This window comes from Globicephala melas, chromosome 6 (assembly GCF_963455315.2).
Source record: "Globicephala melas chromosome 6, mGloMel1.2, whole genome shotgun sequence".
NCBI lineage: Eukaryota > Metazoa > Chordata > Mammalia > Artiodactyla > Delphinidae > Globicephala > Globicephala melas.
In genome coordinates this window covers 50,320,263-50,341,094 of record NC_083319.1, presented here as the reverse complement: position 1 = coordinate 50,341,094, position 20,832 = coordinate 50,320,263, and the positions used below count along the sequence as shown (strand labels likewise).

The window sequence follows — 20,832 nt, the reverse complement described above, 5'->3', positions numbered from 1 at the left end:
TGGATTGTGGAATTCGAAAGAATGTTCATCTTTGATGTGCTGTGTTTGTGAACTTGCCTGTTAAGGATCAGAATTCCATCAGGAGTTTCATCAGGGTCAAAGTACATCTTTTAAAAAAACACCGAGAGGTGTAGGTTACCAGGCACTCACACTTTAGTGGGAAGTAAGTCATCTTTTTCTGATATCTAGCTGAGACTGAAAGCATTGATACAGTGAGAGTTTGGGTTGGGGATAAAGGTAGAGAGGGAATTTGGGAGCCAGAACATTTTGCTGATGGAGCAGACGTTGTGTGTTGGGAGTTCACCTTTGAATGCTTTGGGGTAGGAGGACCTTGAAAGCCAGAGCAACCAGCAAGGGGTAGAAAGAGCTAGAAAGGCTCCAGATATAAACTTTGTTTCTTCCTGTTCCCCCTGGAGTCTTATTAAGGGTGCTTTTGTCTTTTCCTCATTGCCTCACTGCATGGCTTTCTTCTCCCAGGATCCAGAATTGATGAGTTTGATGAGCTTCCATGGACCGTCTAATAAGGTTCACACAATTAGAAATGCTGATTCTTGGTTCTAAGTTCAGCCCTGACACAAGCTGGATATATAGAATTCTGACCAGATTCTAATTCTGACCAGATTCTAAGTCAGACTTCATGGTGGGCAATGGAAACTTCTAGTGTTTTCACGTTCTCTTTAAATTTGTCTTGGGTTGTGGGTGCCGCACCCTTACTGTCTTTTTGTGAGGGTACACAGACAGCAGCCCAGCTTGAGGTCGGGAGCAAAGGTTTTTACTTCTCTGTGTCCAACACATCTCCTCATTCTTGCCCAATAAGCGTGTTGATAACGCGCCTCCCTGTAGTTAATCATCCACTTGGAGGATTATCTGAAGCAAGATTCTGATCTCAGGCCAGTTTCCCCTGTGGTATGTGATTGGAAATTGTGAACAAGTTCAGATTTTTTAGGTAAAATATAACCAGAGAAGTTAAGTTGCTACCAAAACCAAGTGCACTTCACTTTGTTTTGTTTTGCTTTTTAAAAAGTTTTTGGCTGCATTGGGTCTTAATTGCGGCACGCGGGATCTTTCTCTGTTGAGGCATGCATGGGATCTTTCGTTGCAGCGCTTGTGCTTCTCTCTAGTCGTGGCTTGCGGGTTTTCTCTCTCTAGTTGTGGTGCACAGGCTTCAGGGCGCGTGGGCTCCGTAGTTTGCGACACGCGGGCTCTCTCTTTGAGGCGCTCGAGCTCAGTAGTTGTGCGTGGGCTTAGCTGCCCCCGCGGCACATGGGATCTTAGTCCCCGACCAGGATGGAACACGCGTCCCCTGCACTAGAAGGTGGATTCTTTACCACTGGACCACCAGGGAAGTCCCGAGTTCACTTTGAATTGACCTAACTTTTGTATTATGTACCAACTAAAAACTTATGCCTTATTAATTAAAAAAAGAAAAGAGGGCTTCCCTGGTAGCTCAGTGGTTGAGAGTCCGCCTGCCGATGCAGGGGACACGGGTTCGTGCCCCGGTCCAGGAAGATCCCACGTGCCGAGGAGCAGCTGGGCCCCTGAGCCATGGCCGCTGAGCCTGCGCATCCGGAGCCTGTGCTCCGCAACGGGAGAGGCCACAACAGGGAGAGGCCCGCGTACCACAAAAATAAATAAAAAAAGAAGAAGAAAAGAAAGAAAGAAGCAAACAAAACAGGATTATCCCCAAATAGTGACTGGGTGCTGAGTATAATTCTAAGGCTTGTTGAGGATAGAAGTGAAAACCAAGGTGAAGGAAAGCAGGAATCAAGAAGTGTGTGCACCTCCCTGTGTGCTGCTTGTGAGCACCTCGCTGGCTAAACGTGGTGCCTTGCTTGGTGAACAGACACCTGCACATCTATTACTAGTCAGTTATTAAATTTTGCATAAGTGTGGAGTAGGGGTTGGCACACTGTAGCCGGCTGCCTGCTTGGGTGGTTTTTTGGGTTTTTTCCTGCCTGGTAGCTAAGAATTGTTCTTACCTTTTTTTAATGGTTACATTTTAAGTTGCTATATAAGTATCTATTTAATATCCTCTACTTGCAAAGCCTAAAATATATACTATGTGGCCCTTTAAATAAATGTTTGCTGGGCACTAGTTTAGAACTTCCAGAAGCAGGATGCTTGGTTTCTAGGCAGTTTTTCTGCCATCTGGGTATAGGTATGTCAGATGCTGACTTATGAAAGGTTCTGGCTTTATGAGGACACTCTTGTCCAAGGTCCCCCTTGGCTATGGGAAAGCCAGATGCAGAAGAGTGTGGATCTTAGCACTGAAGGGCTGGTTTGCTTCTGGTTTCAGTCTTGGAAGGTGACTGGTAACAGGCCAGTCGAGAAATTATGAGTGTAGACTTCCTCTGGTTAAGCAGTAACTTAAGTACAAGAAAGTGTGGAGAAAGTATATGTCAAAGCTCATTTTGGTTTTAAGATGTTGAAAGGCCATAAAACTGAGATGTCCCTCTACGATAAAATATGTGTCTGTGTTTTGGATTTTCTTATTTATGCTCTGCATTTCCAGCTTTGGAACAGATAATGTTTGTCGCATTTCTAAGTTGTTGGCTATTTCATTTCCAAACAATTCATTCTTTCCTGTGGCTGGCTGGCGGGCTGGCGGGCGGGCGGGCGGGCGGGGCGGGGGGGGGGGGGTTTGTGGGGGAGACTTCAAAGATATGCTAAACCACCATCATGGTCAAAGTCGTGAAGAAATGTAACGCAGAAGAGGAATTAATGTCGTTTTTCCAACTCAGGGGATTTGGAAAGGCTTGAAGCTGATAGATCAGTGACTGATACCCCAGTTCAGTACACATTCACTGCCATTGTTCTCTAGACTATTCCAGGCCTTTCTGTATCCTAAAAAAGGCAACCTTTGAGAGTGGGGACTGTGTTCTATGTTGATAGGCCTTTGTTTTCAAAGCCTGAGTCATAGTAGATACTTAAATGCTGAATGACTAAATGCTATCTATTTCCAAAATCTTTTATTAAATGTGTATCATACTGCCTTTTTTTAGAGTGAGATTAATTTAATATAGGAAGTACTCTTCATTTGTGTGAAACTTTCTGGTTTGTAAAAACTTCCACATAGGGCTTCCCTGGTGGCGCAGTGGTTGAGAGTCTGCCTGCCGATGCAGGGGACATGGGTTCGTGCCCCGGTCCGGGAAGATCCCACATGCCGCGGAGCGGCTGGGCCCATGAGCCATGGCCACTGAGCCTGCGCGTCCAGAGCCTGTGCTCCGCAACGGGAGAGGCCACAACAGAGAGGCCCGCGTACCGCAAAAAAAAAAAACAAAAAAACCCCAAAAAAACTTCCACATCAAATTCCACTTGATCTTCTCAAGAACCCTATGAGGTGGGTATTAACACCTGAGACGTTCAGCAAACTTAGAGGTTTTACAGCTGCTTGATGACAAACCGAGAACTCATCCACTGACAAACTAGAACAGCTGGAGAGAGCTCAGCGTGTTGTGCTGTTGTCTGGACCCTGCCTGGCCCCAGCCCTCCGGGGAAGCAGAAGCCTGAGTCTTCTGGCAAATGCAGTAGAAGTCCTTACCTGAATTTTCTTTCAATAGACAGGTTTTGGTTGTTGCCTTTCTTCAGACGAGCACTCTTTTTTTTTTTTTTGGCCGTGTCTCGGGTCTTGTGGGATCTTAGTTCCCTGACCAGGGATTGAAACCTGGGCCCTCAGCAGTGAAAGCACTGAGTCTTAACCACTGGACCTCCTCCAGGGAATTCCCCCTGATGAGCAGTCTTGATGGTGCAGTTTGTTGCCTTGGTCCTTTGGCTTATTTTGGTGTCTGCATCCATTTCTCAGAATGCCTGGTGAACATTCCTGTTTCCTGCCCTGATAGCAGTTTCTTGCCCACTCCTAAATTATGTACTTGCAGAGGTGGCTTTGGAACTTGGCTTAGAAATTATGGTTTGCTTTATTCTTTCCTCACAGTATAAGGGGATCTTGACTGGGGCTTAAACCCTTGGGTGGGCCCTGGGGTTCAGCTGCCCTGAGAAAGCCGTTACTGCCCTGGGAATTCAGTGCACCTCTCCCTTACTTCCTTCTTCCCACCTCTTGTACCCAGTAATCTACTGGGGCTATTGACCTAGGCTTAGATTTCTTCCCTGCTTCTCAGTAAAATGAGGAATTTGGACTCAAATATATAAGACTACAAATCCACTTGTGCCATTGATCTGCCTCAGACTTTTACTTACTTTACTCATAAATGAGACCAAGATCCTTACTGAGACCCAGGCTCCCCCATCTGCCTCCCTCTTTGTGCCTCAGACGTGGTGGTGGTCTCTCGTCTTGTCCTCCCTCAGTGGGTTGCATTCCCTATTTCCACGGGGTCACTAAGAAGGAAAGCCTTCCCTGATGTCCCTGGAGAGGCCAGTTCTTCCTATTCTAGACCTTTCTGTACTTGCCCTTTAAAGCTCGTGTCACAGTTTTAGTTCTACAGTTGCTGACAGGCTCCTTGATTTACAGTTGGGCCCCCATTAGCCTGTAAGCTCCATGAAGGCAGGACCTTGTTTATTTTCCTCACTGTTTAATCTCTAGTGCTCAGTACAAAGCCTGGCATGAAAAAGGTGTTTAATAAATATTTATTGAATGAACCAGTGAATGGACTCCACATTCTACGTGAAACTCTAAATCCTGTAACTTTTTCTCCTGGAATATGTTCCACCATACCAATTAGGTCCTTCGATTAACAATTAGAAAGTGCTGTCTTCTACATTCCAGATGGTTTAAATTGCTTTGACTATCCCACAACCAGAGCAGGGTCAAAAACCTCATAGGATGTTAATTGATTGTAATATCTAGTAACTTTTTAAAAAATATTAATGAGTGACAAATGAAAGTATAATTTTCCTCTTTTAGTTTTCTCCCTCGAGTTGCAAATGTACCTTGCCTCTTATAAAAGCTATAATGGTGGGGTTTTATTGTAATTTTTAAAGTTTGTTTCTAATCTCCCCGAATTACGTTTTGAAGTTTTAAAGTTGAAACAGCAATCTTTTTTAGTTCTGCATCATTGCGCCACCTAGTGGGTTATATGTCTGTTACTATGCGGTGGCCTTTGCTGATTTCCTAATAACCACAAATTCCACAAAAGGGAAATGTTGGGTGCCTTTTTATGCTTTAAGATCACATACAATTTCTGCCAACAATTTATGTTACTAGGCATAGACATGTTTTTTGAGAGGAGCTTAACATTGTTTAATTCAGAATTTAAAAAATAATATTGACTTATATCTGAAATTTCCCATGTCACCAATAAAGGAAAACAGTGGCAAAGAGTGGGGACAGGAGGGTGTCCTACACATTTTTTTATGGACTGTCCATTCAACTCAGTTTATATAATAATGCCATACAAGATACTAGATCAAAGAATGTGGTCCCTTTCTAAGTTTAGCAATAAGGCTGTTTCAAACATCTGAACTTTTTCTTTCAATTTTGTCATGAGAAGAAAAAATTAGAAGCCTAACTATTTAGGTACAACTTGCTTCCATTTCATCTGCTCTGTTTTCTTATTAAGTCAAAATCAGTAGTAAAGCTTGCTGATGTGCATTTTCATTATTTTTAATAACTTGCTTGGGCTCCCACCTTTCGTTGGTGTGGGAGCTGGATGTAGGAAACCTCACCTTTCCCCTTCCTGTCTCTAGTCTTTGCTGTCCCCTCCCCTGAATGGAGTGTATTCTTGAATAACCAGGTGGGTCTTTGTTTTCCTCCGTTGATTCCCTGAGATACAGTGCACACTCATTATTCTGAATGTACCGTGCAAGTACACATTCCATTGTCAAGTTTATGATATTTAAAATGTACAACAAATATACAACTCAACAACAACAACAAAAAACCCAATCAAAAAATGGCAGAAGACCTAAATAGACATTTCTCCAAAGAAGAAATACAGAAGGCCAATAGGCACATGAAAAGATTCTCAACATCGCTAATTATTAGAGAAATGCAAATCAAAACTACAATGAGGTATCACCTCACAACAGTCAGAATGGCCATCATTAAAATGTCTACAAATAGCAGATGCTGGAGGGGGTGTGGAGAAAGGGAACCCTCCTACACTGTTGGTGGGAATGTAGGTTGGTGCAGCCATTGTGGAAAATAGTATGGAGGTTCCTCAGAAAACTAAAAATATATAGAATTACCGTATGATCCAGCAATCCCACTCCTGGGCATATATCCAGACAAAACTATAATTCAAAAAGATACATGCACCCCTACGTTCATAGCAGCAGTATTCACAATAGCCAAGACACGGAAACAACCGAAACGTCCACGGACAGATGAATGGATAAAGAAGATGTGGTACATATGTACAGTAGAATACTACGCAGCCATTAAAAGAACAAATGCCATTTGCAGCAACATGGATGCAACTAGAGATTATCATACTAAGTGAAGTCATTCAGAAAGAGAAAGACAAATACCCTATGATATCACTTACATGCAGAATCTAAAATATGATACAAACGAACCTATCTATGAAACAGAAACAGAATCACAGACATAAAGAACAGACGGGTGGTTGCACAGGGAGAGGGGGTTGAAGGAGGGATGGAGTGAGAGGGTGGGGTTAGCAGATGTAAGCTATTATATATAGAATGGATAAATAGCAGGGTCTGACTGTATAGCACAGAGAACTTATATTCAGTATCCTATGATAGACCATAATGGGAAAGTAAATTTTAAAAAGTATATATATATGTATAACTGAATCACTTTGCTGTGCAGCAGTAATTAACACAACACTGTAGACCAACTACTTCAATTAAAAAATTAAAAATAATAAAATGTATAACAAATACTTAGGCAGTTAAAGCCATAAATTATAAACTTTTAAATCTCATCCATAGATTAACGATTTAATAGAAAATTATTGTGTCTCTTACTGAGAGCTAGTTAAATTAGAGTTTTCAAAGGGTCATTTTCTAAGTTTTATCGATGTGCCTACAGAAGGAGTTCAAAATACTCTTTGCCCCACAATCTCTTCCTTTTCTTGCAGGAAAAGTTTTAAAAGAATACCAGAAAGATCTTTAAAGTATGGAAACAAGCACTGCTTCTGTAAATAAGTAGTGTTTTGTTCTCAAAATGACATTTGACTCATCTTGATACAGTACTGTAAATTGCTAGAACTTGATTTAAAAGTAATAGGTCAGGGCTTCCCTGGTGGCGCAGTGGTTGAGAGTCCGCCTGTCGATGCAGGGGACACGGGTTCGTGCCCCGGTCCGGGAGGATCCCACATACCGCGGAGCGGCTGGGCCCGTGGGCCATAGCCGCTGGGCCCGCGTGTCTGGAGCCTGTGCTCCGCAATGGGAGAGGCCGCAGCAGTGAGAGGCCCACGTACCACAAAAAAAAAAAAAAAAAAAGTAATAGGTCAGTACACATGAAAAGGCTTAGAAATGAGTATGCTCTTTAATTCAGAAATACTGCAAATTATGGGGGGAGTGGCTACATGCACAACAGTGGCTGCCATAGTATTTGTTATGTAGCAAAAAATTGGAAACAGCATTAAAGGATTGCTAGGGATATGGCTAATTATTTACTAAATGTGGCTGTTTACAGTTAATTTAAATTAAAAGTTAGACATTCAGTTGTTTAATTGCAGTAGCCACATTTCAAGTGCTCAGTAGCCGCAAGTGGCTAGTGGTTACCATATTGGACAGCACAGCTACAGAAAGAACACTGTCATCATGGTGCAAAGTTCTGTTGCGGACCCGTGCTTCTCCATCTTTAATGTGCACATTAATCACGGGGGGCTCTTGTTAAGATGCATATTATTATCCACAGGTCCAAGGAAGGGCTTGAGATACAGCATTTCTATGAGGCTCTCAGGTGTTGGCAATACAGTATCTAAAGGTGAGGTTCTTTATGTGCCTGCATTTATTCCCCAATTCTCAGGGGAAAGGCATGTCTTTGAGGCTCAGGACTCTGTCTATAGGCTTCCTAATTTTCTGGGGATTAACCAGGCACACTGAAATATGGCAGAAGCGTCATGTTGCTCCCTTTTTTTAAAAAAATTATTTATTTATTTTTGGCTGCATTGGGTCTTTGCTGCTGCACACAGGCTTTCTCTAGTTGCCGCGAGCGGGGGCTACTCTTGGTTGCGGTGCGCGGGCTTCTCATTGCGGTGGCTTCTCTTGTTGCAGAGCACGGGCTCTAGGCGCGCAGGCTTCAGTAGTTGTAGCTTGCAGGCTCAGTAGTCGTGGCTCATGGGCTCTAGAGCAGAGGCTCAGCAGTTGTGGCGCACGGGCTTAGTTACTCCGCGGCATGTGGGATCTTCCCCGACCAGGGCTGGAAACCATGTCCCCTGCATTGGCAGGCGGATGCTTAAACCACTGCGCCACCAGGGAAGCCCCGTGTTGCTCCTTTCTGTGTGAGCTATCCTCTGATGGTGCCTTGGGTCTGGGAGGGACAGTTGACCTTGGGTATTTAATACAGGGCCAATCCTGCTGGCAGGATTTAGCTGAGCACACTAATTGGTTTTCTAACCTGCCTTTGGACAAAGCAGTTTATATACCTTGGTACCAGCATGGGTGGTGGTTTGTATATGTTTGTTTTTTTAAGTAAAGCTATATTTTAAAGTTTATGGGCTTAGATTTAAAATCATAGAGTAGACAGGGCTGTGTCTGTGTTGCCAAATGAGCTCCTTTTTTGGCTTATTAATGGCTTCTTTGTGATTACAAATAAGAATGGCCTGTTAAATTATAATTATACTTTGTAACTTGGTGTAGCAGAACTGTGAACATAGAGGTCTTAAATGTAATTATCTGTTGATGGTGTGTTTTTGTTTTTGCCTCATATCTTACTAAAATTGAACTTATGCAGATCCGGATTCAGATCATGACCATCCACTTACTAGCTGTGGAGTTCTGTGCGAGTCCCTTAATATCTCAGGATATGTACATATATGTATATATATAAAAACATATATATATGTATATAAAAATGGGTTCCAGGACCCAAGGTGGATACCAAATTTCAGGGATGCTCAAGTAAGTCCCTTATATAAAATGCCATAGTATTTGCACGTAACCCAGGCAGTTCCTCCTGTATACTTTCAGTTATCACTAGATTACTTATAATATCTAATAATATAATGTAAATGCTATGTAAATAGTTGCTTGCATGTGGCAAATTGAAGGTTTTTTTGTTTTGTTTTTTTATTACAGTATTCATATTTTATTTTTCTTTAGTGAAAAGATACTGGAAGTACAGAAATATAGCATCACTGTGAAGAAATCCTTTTTTTTAATTTTTATTTTATATTGGGGTATAGTTAATTTACAATGTTGTGTTAGTTTCAGGTGTACAGCAAAGTGGTTGTACATATACACATACGTATATCCATTCTTTTTCAGATTCTTTTCCCATGTAGGTTATTACAGAATATTGAGTAGAGTTCCCTGTGCTATAGAGTAGGTCCTTGTTGATTATCTATTTTATATATAGTCATGTTTATATGTTAATCCCAAACTCCTAATTTATCCCTCCCCCCCCAAAGTTTTGCTTTTTGGAACTTTCTGAAATTTTTTTTTCTTAATATATTTTCAATCCATGGTTGGTTGAATCTGCAGAACCTGCAGATACAGAGGCCAACTGTAATATGCATTAAGGTTCCTCCATGTCTTTTCATGGCTCCATAGCTCATTTCTTTTTAGCACTGAATAATATTTCCTTTGTCTGGAGGTGCCACAGTTTATTTATCCATTCACCTACAAGAGGGACGTCTTGGTTGCTTCCAAGTTTGGGCAGTTATGAATAAAGCTGCTAAAAACCACATGCAGATTTTCGTGTGAACATAAACTTTCATCTCCTTTGGTTAAATACCAAGGAACATGATTGCTAGATCGTATGGTAAGAGTATGTTTAGTTTTTTTAAGAGCCTACCAAACTGTCTTTCACAGTGGCTGCACCATTTTGCATTCTCACAAACAGTGAACGAGAGGTCCCATTGGTCCACATCCTCACCAGCATTTGGTGTTGTCATTGTTCAGATTTGGATCATTCTAATACGTATGTAGTGGTGTCTCATTGTCACTTAAATTTGCATTTCCTCGACGACGTGGAGCATCTTTTCATATGATTATTTGGCATGTGTGTATATCTTCTTGGTGAGGTATCTGTTGAAGTCTTTGGCTCATTTTTTAATCCAATAGTTTGTTTCCTTATTGTTGAGTTTTAGGAGTTCTTTTGTATATTTTGGATAACAGTCCTTTATCAGATGTGTGTTTTGCAAATATTTTCTCCCAGTCAGTGGTCTGTCTTCTCATTCTCTTGACATTGTCTTTCACAGAGAAGAAGTTTTTAATTTTAATTGAAGCTTCTTAATTCCTTGTTTTGTGGATCATCAGGCCTTTATGTTTTCATATGTAAAAAGGGAGGAATTTTATAGTTTTTGGAAGGATCAGTGGTCAAGAGCCATAAAGCATTTAGCACAGTGTCTGGCACGTTGTGACATTCAGTTAATAATGGTGTATGTCATGCCCCCTCATTTAATCGTGTTTTCACAGGGGCACGGCCATTAGGGAACTTATACCTAACTGGTTATTGAAAGAGCCAGAAATGAAACAAAATAAAGTCCGGCCCTATTCCCTTCCTGCACTCTCTTCTTACCAAGTCACTGAGGAAGAGTTACTGAGCTGGATTGACTGAACCCAGGCCAACTGCTTGAAAGTGACCATCATGCTTTTTAAGATGTTCTGAGTTGTCAGAGTGATTGGATCCGTTGCAGGTCTGGTGCCCAAGCACCAACAACTATGGCTTTTTTTTTTTTTTTTGGTTGGTTGGTTGGTTGGTTGGTTGGTTTCAAGGCCAGGGACCAGTCATCACTCATGGATAGGTTCTGAAAGGCACAATCGCTGTATAGTGAAAGGCAATGTACTTCAGTCGAAAGGATACAGGCTTTGTAGCCACACTGACAAGGGTTAGAATCTATCCTCTGCCACCTTTAACTTGTATAACCTCAAACAAGTTACTTTATTTCTCTGACTTCAGTCTTCTTTTCTGTAAAATGAGTCCAATAATTATGATAATGATAATAGCTGAAAGTGGCAGAGCATTGGTTGTGTGTGCAGCACCACCCTGAGTTCTGTACATGAACTACCTTATTAAATTCTCACAACAACTCTAGGGGAGTGGGTCTTGTGACTACCGCTGCTTTACAGATGGGGGAAACTGAGGCAAGGAGAAGTTAAGTAATGGAAGTGGTGGAGCAAGGATTAGAATCCCCACTTTCTGGGAATTCCCTGGCAGTCCAGTGGTTAGGTCTCCGCCCTCTCACTGCTGAGGGTCCAGCTTCAATCCCTGGTAGATCCCGTAAGCCACTAAGATCCCGTAAGCGCAGCCAAAAAAGAAAAAAAAGAATCCCCACTTTCTGACTGCAGAATCCACGATGCATTCTTTAAATTTAAAAAAAAAAAGCTGTATTGATATAGTTCACAAAATAAAAGTATACAATTCAGTGGTTTTTAGTATATTTACAGAGTTGTGCAACCAACACCATATCAATTTTAGAACATCTTTATCACCCCAAAGAGGAAACCCTATACGCATTTAGCCAGTCACCCCGCATTTCTCCCCGTATTCCCCTGTTCCTAGGCAACCACTAGTCTACGTTTGGTTTCTATGGATTTGCCTCTTCTGGACATTTTACATAAATGCAATCATAATATTTTGTGATTTCTCAAAATATTATGCATCTGGCTTCTTTAATAATGTTTTCAAGGTTTATCCTTGTTGGAGCATGTATTGGTATTTCTTTCCTTAATAGGCTGAATAATAGTCGATTCTATGCATATACCACACTTTGTTTACCCATTTATTATTTGATGGACATTTGAATGGTTTCCACTTTTCTGCTGTGATAAGTAGTGCTGCTGTGAGCGTCTGTGTACAGGTGTTTGTGTGGACATATATTTTCATTTCCCTTGGCTTCCATATGTGTTCTTATTGTAGTTAATCATACTCTGGGAGAGTATGATTTCTTCTGGGAGAAAGAAAACAGTTTCTTACTTGGGAGTGGTCACCTTACATTGCTGCTGCAGAACTAATGGTGGAGACCTTTACGGAGAGTGGTAATTGTGTGATGGCAGTGGGCAAGGCTCTTCACAAGCATTACTCCATTCAGTCCTCACAACAATTATAATAGGGTAGGGATTTTGAGCCCATTTTATAGACGAGGCAACTGAGCCTCAACAAGCAAACTGCTCAAGGTCACAGAGCTTGTAGAGTGTGTGAGAGATGAACTTGGACCCAGGCATGTGCAGTGACCTACAGGGCTATTCCCACCATGTTATGTGGCTGCCATTGTCAGGGGTATTTATGACAACCCCACCTCCCCATTGAAGGTTTACTGGCCTGGATTTTACAGTGTTGTTGTGGGAGTTTGCTTCATTTCACCCTGTGAAACAGATGATGATATACTTGTTTTCACCAAGTGGCAATGGAATTGAGTGGGTGCCCAAGGTCATGGATCAGTTGGGAGGGGCAGAGTCTTGGCTGGAAGTGTCTTCCTGGGAGCCTGGGTTCATTGCTTTGTGCCTTTCAGCACAGCTGCTTTCAAAACTGCAGATTGCATCCCTAGGAATACTGTCATCCTCTCCCAGTTCTCTATTATTATTTCCTTAAATATGCACTGAAATTTTACCTTAGGTAGATACTCTGGTACCCAGCAGCAATAACTCCAGAATCTAATCCTGTGAATTCTGTTGAGCTATCAAGAATCCCTCTTTAAACTTGTGTGTAGCTTTTTTCTTTAACCCTGGTCACACCCAGGCTGTGTCCGCTGTGAGTGGTGTGCTATAAGCACACCGTGCGCACTAGCTGTTCCCTGTCAGCGCTCACCTTCGTGAGTTGTGAAGGGAGGGTAAGGAGCTAGTGGTGACATTGTAATCGCATTTGAACATGAAATACTTATGGAATAAACTATGAAAGATTTTTTTTGGGAAACCAAGAATTACATAAGGGGTTGTTTAACTCACTGCTTACTAGTTTACTGCTACCAGGAAGGGTTTGGTTTTGAAGAGACACAGGCAGGTGCCTTGAAGCCAAAGACTTGGTTTATAATTTTTAAAACTACTCATTTTAGGAAGAGCAGTTTTTTGCCTTTTCTAGGGAAAAGGGGTTCCTGTGTACTTATTTGATGGGTGTTTCACAACTGGGTCTGGTGAAGAGAATTTTGACTAATTCACAGCCATTGAAATAAGACCAATTTCCTGGGGGAAGGGTGGGGGGAGGGTGAAACACAAAAGCCCTGTGATCAGCTAGAGGTAGGTGGGCTATGGTTTGCCCACCCATCCTGAGGCTGGCTGGCTGTTTGTTTATACTGTCTCTTGAGATGCCTTCTAAAATGACATACTGGACACAGCATAAAAACACCATAGGGGGCTTCCCTGGTGGCGCAGTGGTTGAGAGTTGGCCTGCCGATGCAGGGGACGCGGGTTCGTGCCCCGGTCCGGGAAGATCCCACGTGCTGCGGAGCGGCTGGGCCCGTGAGCCATGGCCGCTGAGCCTGCTCGTCCGGAGCCTGTGCTCCGCAACGGGAGAGGCCACAACAGTGAGAGGCCCGCGTACCAAAAACAAAACAAAAACAAAAACACCATAGGAATCCTGGTGCAGGTAACCATTAGCCCAGTTTATCCTGGTGGTGGTCTCCCAAGATTTCATGTCTGCTCTATAGGGCCTCCTGGGAACCTTGATGATTTCACTTTGTGCTCCTTCTGTCTTACTTGCTTTCTTCCTCTCTCCTTTTATTTCCTTCCTTATGAGGTGTCCACATAATATTTATTAAGGGCTTAGTGTGTGCAAAGCACACATCACATTCTACACATAGAAAAGGAATCAAATCTGGGGTGGGGCTCCAGCCTCACATCCGTATCTGACAGCGTTAACTGTGTGAATTAGGGCTTCAGCTTTCCTGTTTGTAGAATGGAGACAGTCGTAGCTAACTCACAGGGTTGTGGGCATCAGTGACAAACTGAGAGCCATGGGCGAGGTGCCTGCTGAGTGTTAATGGCTTCCTTCCGTTCCAGTTCCCATAGCCGTCTGGTCTCCTGTTTCCAGGATGGCTGTGTGTTTTAAGACTCCCAAGCTGTAATTAAGTTATTTAACACATCTGTCCGTGCTGAGGACGTAGCATCCCATGTGTGTTATTAAACAGCTTACTTCCCAGCCACACCGAGTGCTTGCAGTGTCTTGCACACACCTTACAGATTATCCCTCCTGCTCCGCAGTTCCCTCCCCAAGTCATCCACCCACCCGACAAGTTAGTCATCTTGCAGCACTGAGCTCGCGTAGAACGCAGGAGGGCCCCCCCTGCCACTGGGGCACACTTCCATCCACTGCAGACCTCCCATCCCGGTTAATAACACTCATTCATGCCATCAATTTCACATTGTATATACCTGCCATTACTTCAGGGGTCGCCTTGCTCCAGCCCCATGTAGCCTTTTTTCTTTCATGATTATAAGCTTGTTTCTCACCTCGTGACCTTTGCATCTGCTGTTCCCTCTCCTTGGAGAGAGGTCCAGGTTTTCTTATGATTCATTCTTTCCAATGTCGCATCCCATGGCATTTACTGCTACTGGAGATTATAATATATGTTTACTTGTCTGTTATCTCCGTTAAAATCCTCCCGGTGAGGGGAGGACACTGGGTTGTATTCCCCCCAGCATCTACAGCAGTGTCTGACACGTGCTGGGTTCTTGGGGAATATTCGTTGAATGAATGAGCCTTGTATATTCGTCTGCTGTTGTAGTTGCATTGACTTGTGATTACTGTTTATGTGTCCCAGTTCCCCACTGGACTGTAACTGCCTGAGGGTGATGATGTAGGGTAATTTTTCTTTTATCCACAGGGCGGGTGTCTAGTTGCTCGGTAGATGTTTCTCGCATATGTGACTATGGAAGTTAGGAATCTTGGAAAAGGTAAATCCCTAAACTATTGAGATCTTCTCATGGCAGCAGCTGTTCACCACAAAGTGTCCTTTTGATGCCACTGGTAGAATAGCTGCTCATCAGAACAGGCTGCAGGGGTTCTGATGGCCTTTTCACTAGCGGCCCCTCCTGCCTTTCTTTTTTCAGGGTCTTTGCCCTGTGCTGTTCTCTGGGTCCTGCACAACCCCACCCCATCCCCAATTGTATTCACTCTACAGACCTCATCTCAATGTCCCTTGCTCATGAGAAACACCTCCCACTCCCCACTCAGCCAGGTAGGTCAGGTGCTAGCTGCTGTCAGACTTCCTGAAGGCAGCGCTGTGTATGATTTGATCTTCATTTGATCCTCAAGGTCTGGCATATTGTACTTGGTAAATATTTGTTGAATGAATGAGTAAAGAATTAGTATATGTGCACACCTCCATTCATAGCAACATTATTCACAATAGCCAAGAGGTGAGAGGAACCCAAGTGTCCATTGGTGGATGAATAAATAAAATACGGCATATGTATACAGTGGAATATTATTCAGCCTTAAAAAGGAAGGAGAGGCTGACACATGTTACAAGGATGAACCTTGAGGACATTATGCTAAATGAAATAAACCAGAGCAAAAAAGTCAAATACTGTATGATTTCACTTACATGAGATATTCAGAGTAAATTCGTGGGAACAGAAAGTAGAATAGTGGTTGCCAGGGACTGAGAGGAGAAGGAATGAGGAGTTGTTCAATGGGTATAGAGTTTCAGTTTTGCCAGATGAAAAAGTTCTGGAGATTGGCAACAAGAAAGTTCTGGAGATTCACAGCAACGTGAACGGACCTAACACTACTGAACTGAACACTTAGAAATGGTTAAGATGATACATTTTATGTTATGCAGTTTTTTTAGCACAATTTTTAAAAAAGAGTGAGCGATGGCAGAGACTGTGACTTTTGGAAATCATAGAAGAAGAATCTGGAATTTGTAACTTGTGGGATGCCTATGAGTTCTAGGCAATATGCATAAATGTAAGGGAAAGAAGTGTTTATTTCCTCATCGGGGAAGCAGGAGTGTTTACTAAGGACAGTCACAGTAAAGGAGTGAGCTGCTTTGTGCCCTCTGTCCTTGCTTCTCTGCGCCTGGGGCCCTGGGCTGGTCCTGGCTGGTCAGCCGGGGTCGCGTCCTGAGAATCCCCTCGGCTTCTAAGGGTCCTGCTTCAGTGGGACTCCTTTGTCCTCCCTGCCCTGCCCAGTGTAAGATTTGAAACAAACTTTCATTCATTTCCTATCCTATTTTGCTGTCCCAACACTTCTGAAGGACTTACTCTTGTAGAGTCCAAGGGAAGGACGTGAACGTGTTCGAGTGCCCGTTCAGCAGTGCACTTTGTAGGGAAAGGTTGCCTCATCCCAGGCTGACATTCGCCCTCCAAGGTGTAGGTGTGTTATCCCCATTTCGTGAAGGAGACAGATTATCCCAGGCCCACAGCTAAGTGACGGAACAGAGATTGCCCCCAGGTCGTCTGCCTTTAAAACTCACGTCCTTGCGTCTGCTTCAAGTTGCTTCCTATATGGTCTGCATCTCGTGGTCCACATTTACTTCACATCTCAACCTTAAATAAGTCAGGGGGCTCACTCTCACTCGCTCTGGCCCATTGGTGTCACATACACTGTGGTAGTGAAAAGGACCCCCAGCTCCCTGAGACCATGCTTCCAAAATCCCAAGCCCAACTTTCAAACCCCCGGTATCCCATACAGTCTTCCTCAGCTGTTCAGAAACCCAAAATGTGCTTTTCCACCCCACCCCCACAAGTGGTAAAGACAGAGAGAGAAATGGATAGCAGGGCGCTTTGTTATTCTTTTATCTTCGAAATTTACAGAAAGGGGAGAGAGAGGAAGAAGCTCTGCTTCGTGAGAGTTCTGTCCCTGCGGTGGCTCTGAGCTGCACCAGCAGCCCAAGTACAGATTTATGTATCTCCAAGGATGAGCAACTTCTTATCTTCATGCCTTTTAATTTTCTAGGTAACAGTAGCAATTCCATTCTTCTGAAACATTACCAGTAGCTGTTCAGCCAGTTTATGCTTTTCTTGTGTGTGTGTGTGTGTGTGTGTGTGTGTGTGTGTGTGTGTGTGTGTGTGTGTTCGTAGGTGTGTGTATGGGAGTATCTATGTAAATAAAACTTCTCTACGTGTCTCTAGAATGCCCTACTTACTTAATAATTTCTACTTGGATATTGAATCATTCTGCATGTCTAAAAGGAATATTTACTCCAGTTCTCTGGTTCCCTGGCACAGGAGAGAGGGAGGAAAAGAAAGCTAAAAGAGCGGTGCAAATCCAGACTGCTTTCTTTTCTCCTCACAAGTGGTGCTTTTCAAAGCGTTTGGCGTCCCTGCTGTAGGGATGTGTCACTGAGAGATGACAACAGGATTTGCTGGCAATGTGGGCCACTATTGTATCTGCCTTACGTAACCACGTGGAGTGATGGCAATGGGTGAGCAGCCTGGGATGTAGGCAGTGGTCTGGTTGCTTAACCTCCAGGGGCCATGAAGACCACTCAGGTCCTCCAGAGGATGTGGATCCAGGCTGTTAAAAAGTTGGGGAGATTGAAAGTCCATGTGAGTCCCTCTATAAGCTCTCCCCCTTTTCTTTCCTGACCTTTCTTTTGTGGGAAGTTGGGTGGGGGGAGCCTTCTCACAGTGGTTCCTTTTTCCTTTGCTTTATTTGTGCTTCTGGCAGCTTTCAGTAACATTGTGAGATGCAGATTGTAGTCATTGGTGGGTTTTTAAAATACTTGTATTATTTTTAGCAGACGTATGCAAAACTGATAGCCTCTTATGGGGTTTCTGAATCAAAGGCTGCTGTTTTCCATGTGTTGGGAATCTGCAAGCGCGGTGTTGCTTCCTGGGGGTAACTTAATAGCTTGCCTATTAGATGTTTGTTTGTATTTGGGTAATTGTAATTTCTTGTTTGGGGAAAAAACTTTTTGCTTCCTTATCCTGCAGAAATGTATATTCTTATTCTTTTTAAAAATACTCATATCTCAGATTCTAAATGATAGAAAAAAAGCTTTTCCCTTGTTCTTTTTTTCCTTTTATAGTTTGAACATCTGTAGCACTATAACATGTGTAAGTGTTTACTTTTATGGTGGGTGGGATTTTTATCAAACATGTACCTTATGGGCAGATGTTGATCAAGCTTTAGCTTTGGCTCTGACCCTCCATCACTGGGAAGCAACAATTTGTAGACAAAAAGCTTAAAGATTTCCTGTTGGGGCAGTGAAGACTTTTGGTGTTTGCCTTCTGGTTGGTTTTTAACACGTTTCCATATTCTTTATGTAAAATATGGGATTTACCTGTTTGGCCAAGATTTTTCAAAGGAAAGAAACTTTATAACAACTAGAGAATATTTTTTAAAAGATCGAATAACTGTTTGTGTTTGTCCCTTTCTCATTCTGCATGTAAATACCTTACTGCTAACACAGTGTTTTATTTATGGTAAAAAAAAAAAAAATTGGCCCCCTTTTATCTTCCTGTGTTGTCTAGGAATGAGTCATTACAATTTTGTGGGGGTGTTTATTCACACTACTTACAGGAAAAGTGAAAGTGATGCGGGGAAGCAGAGGTCCTCCTGCTGCTGGAATGTTGACTCTTGGGGTGAAAAGGAGACTTGGCATCTTCTGCAGCCTGCTGCTCCCTCAGAGCTAGCCTCTCCTCCACCTCGCCTGCCTTCATGCATCTCTCAAATTACTGCTACGATCCCCACCCTGCCCTCCTCCAGTCCAAACGGTCACACTTTCTTCTGCTCTTTGGCTTTGCAAAGTCTGTACTGCATTAACAAATATTTGGTATGAGGTCCTTGGGCCGGGAATCATTGAGTACCCTTTGTTCACTCATGAACCCGCCCCACTTTCCCCTCTGCTTTTTGTTTTGTTTTTTTGGGGGGGGCGGGGGCACGCGGACCTCTCACTGTTGTGGCCTCTCCCGTTGCGGAGCGTAGGCTCCGGACGCGCAGGCTCAGCGGCCATGGCTCACGGGCCCAGCCGCTCCGCGGCATGTGGGATCTTCCCGGACCAGGGCACGAACCCGCGTCCCCTGCATCGGCAGGCGGGCTCTCAACCACTGCGCCACCACGGAAGCCCTCCCCTCTGCTTTTTAACTTACAAAATGTTTGGTACATATCAGAGAATTACGTGTCTAAATCATAAGCATAATTATAAAATATACCCATGAGTCCATCACACATACCCATGGACCCTCCACCAAAATGGACCCAAGGTCCCTTCTCACTCCTCTGCCTCACCCCAGGTCACGTACACATACATGCACACAAACATCTCTAAACAAAAGATTGGTTTTGTTTGATTTTTTTCCATTGTAATAGAAAATGCATAACATAAAACTTATCGTTTTAGTCATTCTTAAGTGTACAAGGCTATATTAAGAATATTCACATTTTTATGAAACAGTATTTGCTCTTTGAATTATATAAAACTGATAGCACACTCTAAATTCTTCTGGGATGTTTTTCACTCCATATGATGTTTGAGATGCATCTGTGTTGTAGATGTGTGGCTCTAGTTTATTTTCATTGCAGTATAACATTGCATTTTAATAGTATATCACAATTTATTTGTCACTTTTGCTCTTGAGAGACCGTTTGGGTTGTCTCCAGGTTTGGGCTGTTGAAACATTGCTGCTGTGAATACTCTCTATGTGGATCTATGTGCACATACTGGCACATTGTTCTCGGGCCCCTGCGCAGGAGAGGAATCACTGCGTTGTGAATACGCGTACCTTTACTCTGATATGTGTGTGCTTGTAAAGCTCTCCAAAGGCTAAGCAGCTCCCTGCCAGCATTCATGCAGTCTAAATATTGACAGCAATTCTCTGATCTCTGCACAGCCCAGCACAGGTTGGGTGGGGCCCAAGCCCGTTGGCCCAGTTCGAAAGGCCTGATCTCAGCTGTCAGCTGAGTTGCTGCACGCCAGTAGGCTGTCCCCGGCCATGTACCCGGAGCTGATTTTCTGGGGAATATGTGTGATTGTGTGGGGTGTCTGTGTTTCTGGAAAGATAGTATATAGTTGAGGCAGACTTTCAGTGATTGGCTTTTCGGGGCACACCTGTGGTTGGTAAGCTCTACATGGGCTTTGGCTGTTTTTTTTTACCAGTGTAGTCCAGGTGCCACAAACCACATGCTTGGCACATAATGGATACTCAGTAAATATTTTTGACTGAGTGAGTGAGTGAATAAGTGAATGAATGAATGAATGAATAAAGGATTTTCTCTGAGACTTTGTAAAAAGTCACAGCTTTGTGGGCTAAATACAGCATGGTGTACTTTTAATTCTCAAAGGCACTATTAAAATTTATTTTACTCTAATTTCCTCACCTTTAAAATTAAGATTTAAAATTTATCACTTAATATAATCTGAGCAGTTTCATGACAAGTTGGTGAAGTCTTTGGCACCTGGCAAGGTCTGATTGATTAAAAATTTGATTCAGTCCTGTTGGCATGGTAGTGGTAAGGGATTCATCCTTTCTCTGCCAAATCGAATTTAAATTACTACTGCAGGCAGCACAGGAATGCTTAAAGACAGTATAATCTTATTAAGGAAGAACAGTGAATTTCAAAAGCCAGGTGCTTGGACGACATTTTGAAAATAAATTTTGTAGTAATGCACTTATTTTGCTAAATGATAAAAAATTTTAAATCCAAAACTTTTAAAGGAGAGTTTGCTGTTTTTATTTTTGACATTTATTCTAAAAGCACTGAACTCATAAAAATATTCTCTGCCATACCACAACTCTTGGGGAGATTTAATATTTTTTGGTATTTACTCTTCCAGTCTTTTCCCTGTATGCTTATAAAAATAAATATATCAGGGAAATAAAAAACAGAAACAAACTGATGTTTTGTGTCTTGATTTT

The 20,832-nt window shown here is 42.8% G+C and overlaps 1 protein-coding gene across 8 annotated transcripts in view; it reads left to right on the top strand.

Moving 5' to 3' along the window:
* TJP2 (tight junction protein 2) overlaps positions 1-20,832 on the top strand; it is a 130,221-nt gene that overhangs the window by 63,384 nt on the left and 46,005 nt on the right. For 4 of the 8 annotated variants that reach the window (XM_060300868.2, XM_060300867.2, XM_060300866.2 and 1 more), the window contains exon 1: positions 17,362-17,520. The exons of the other annotated variants lie outside the window; for them this stretch is intronic. In XM_060300868.2, the coding sequence (XP_060156851.1) occupies positions 17,449-17,520 (72 nt within the window). In that variant the 5' untranslated portion in view covers positions 17,362-17,448. Of the gene's footprint in view, positions 1-17,361; positions 17,521-20,832 lie in introns of those variants that run through there. 8 annotated transcript variants of the gene reach the window in all.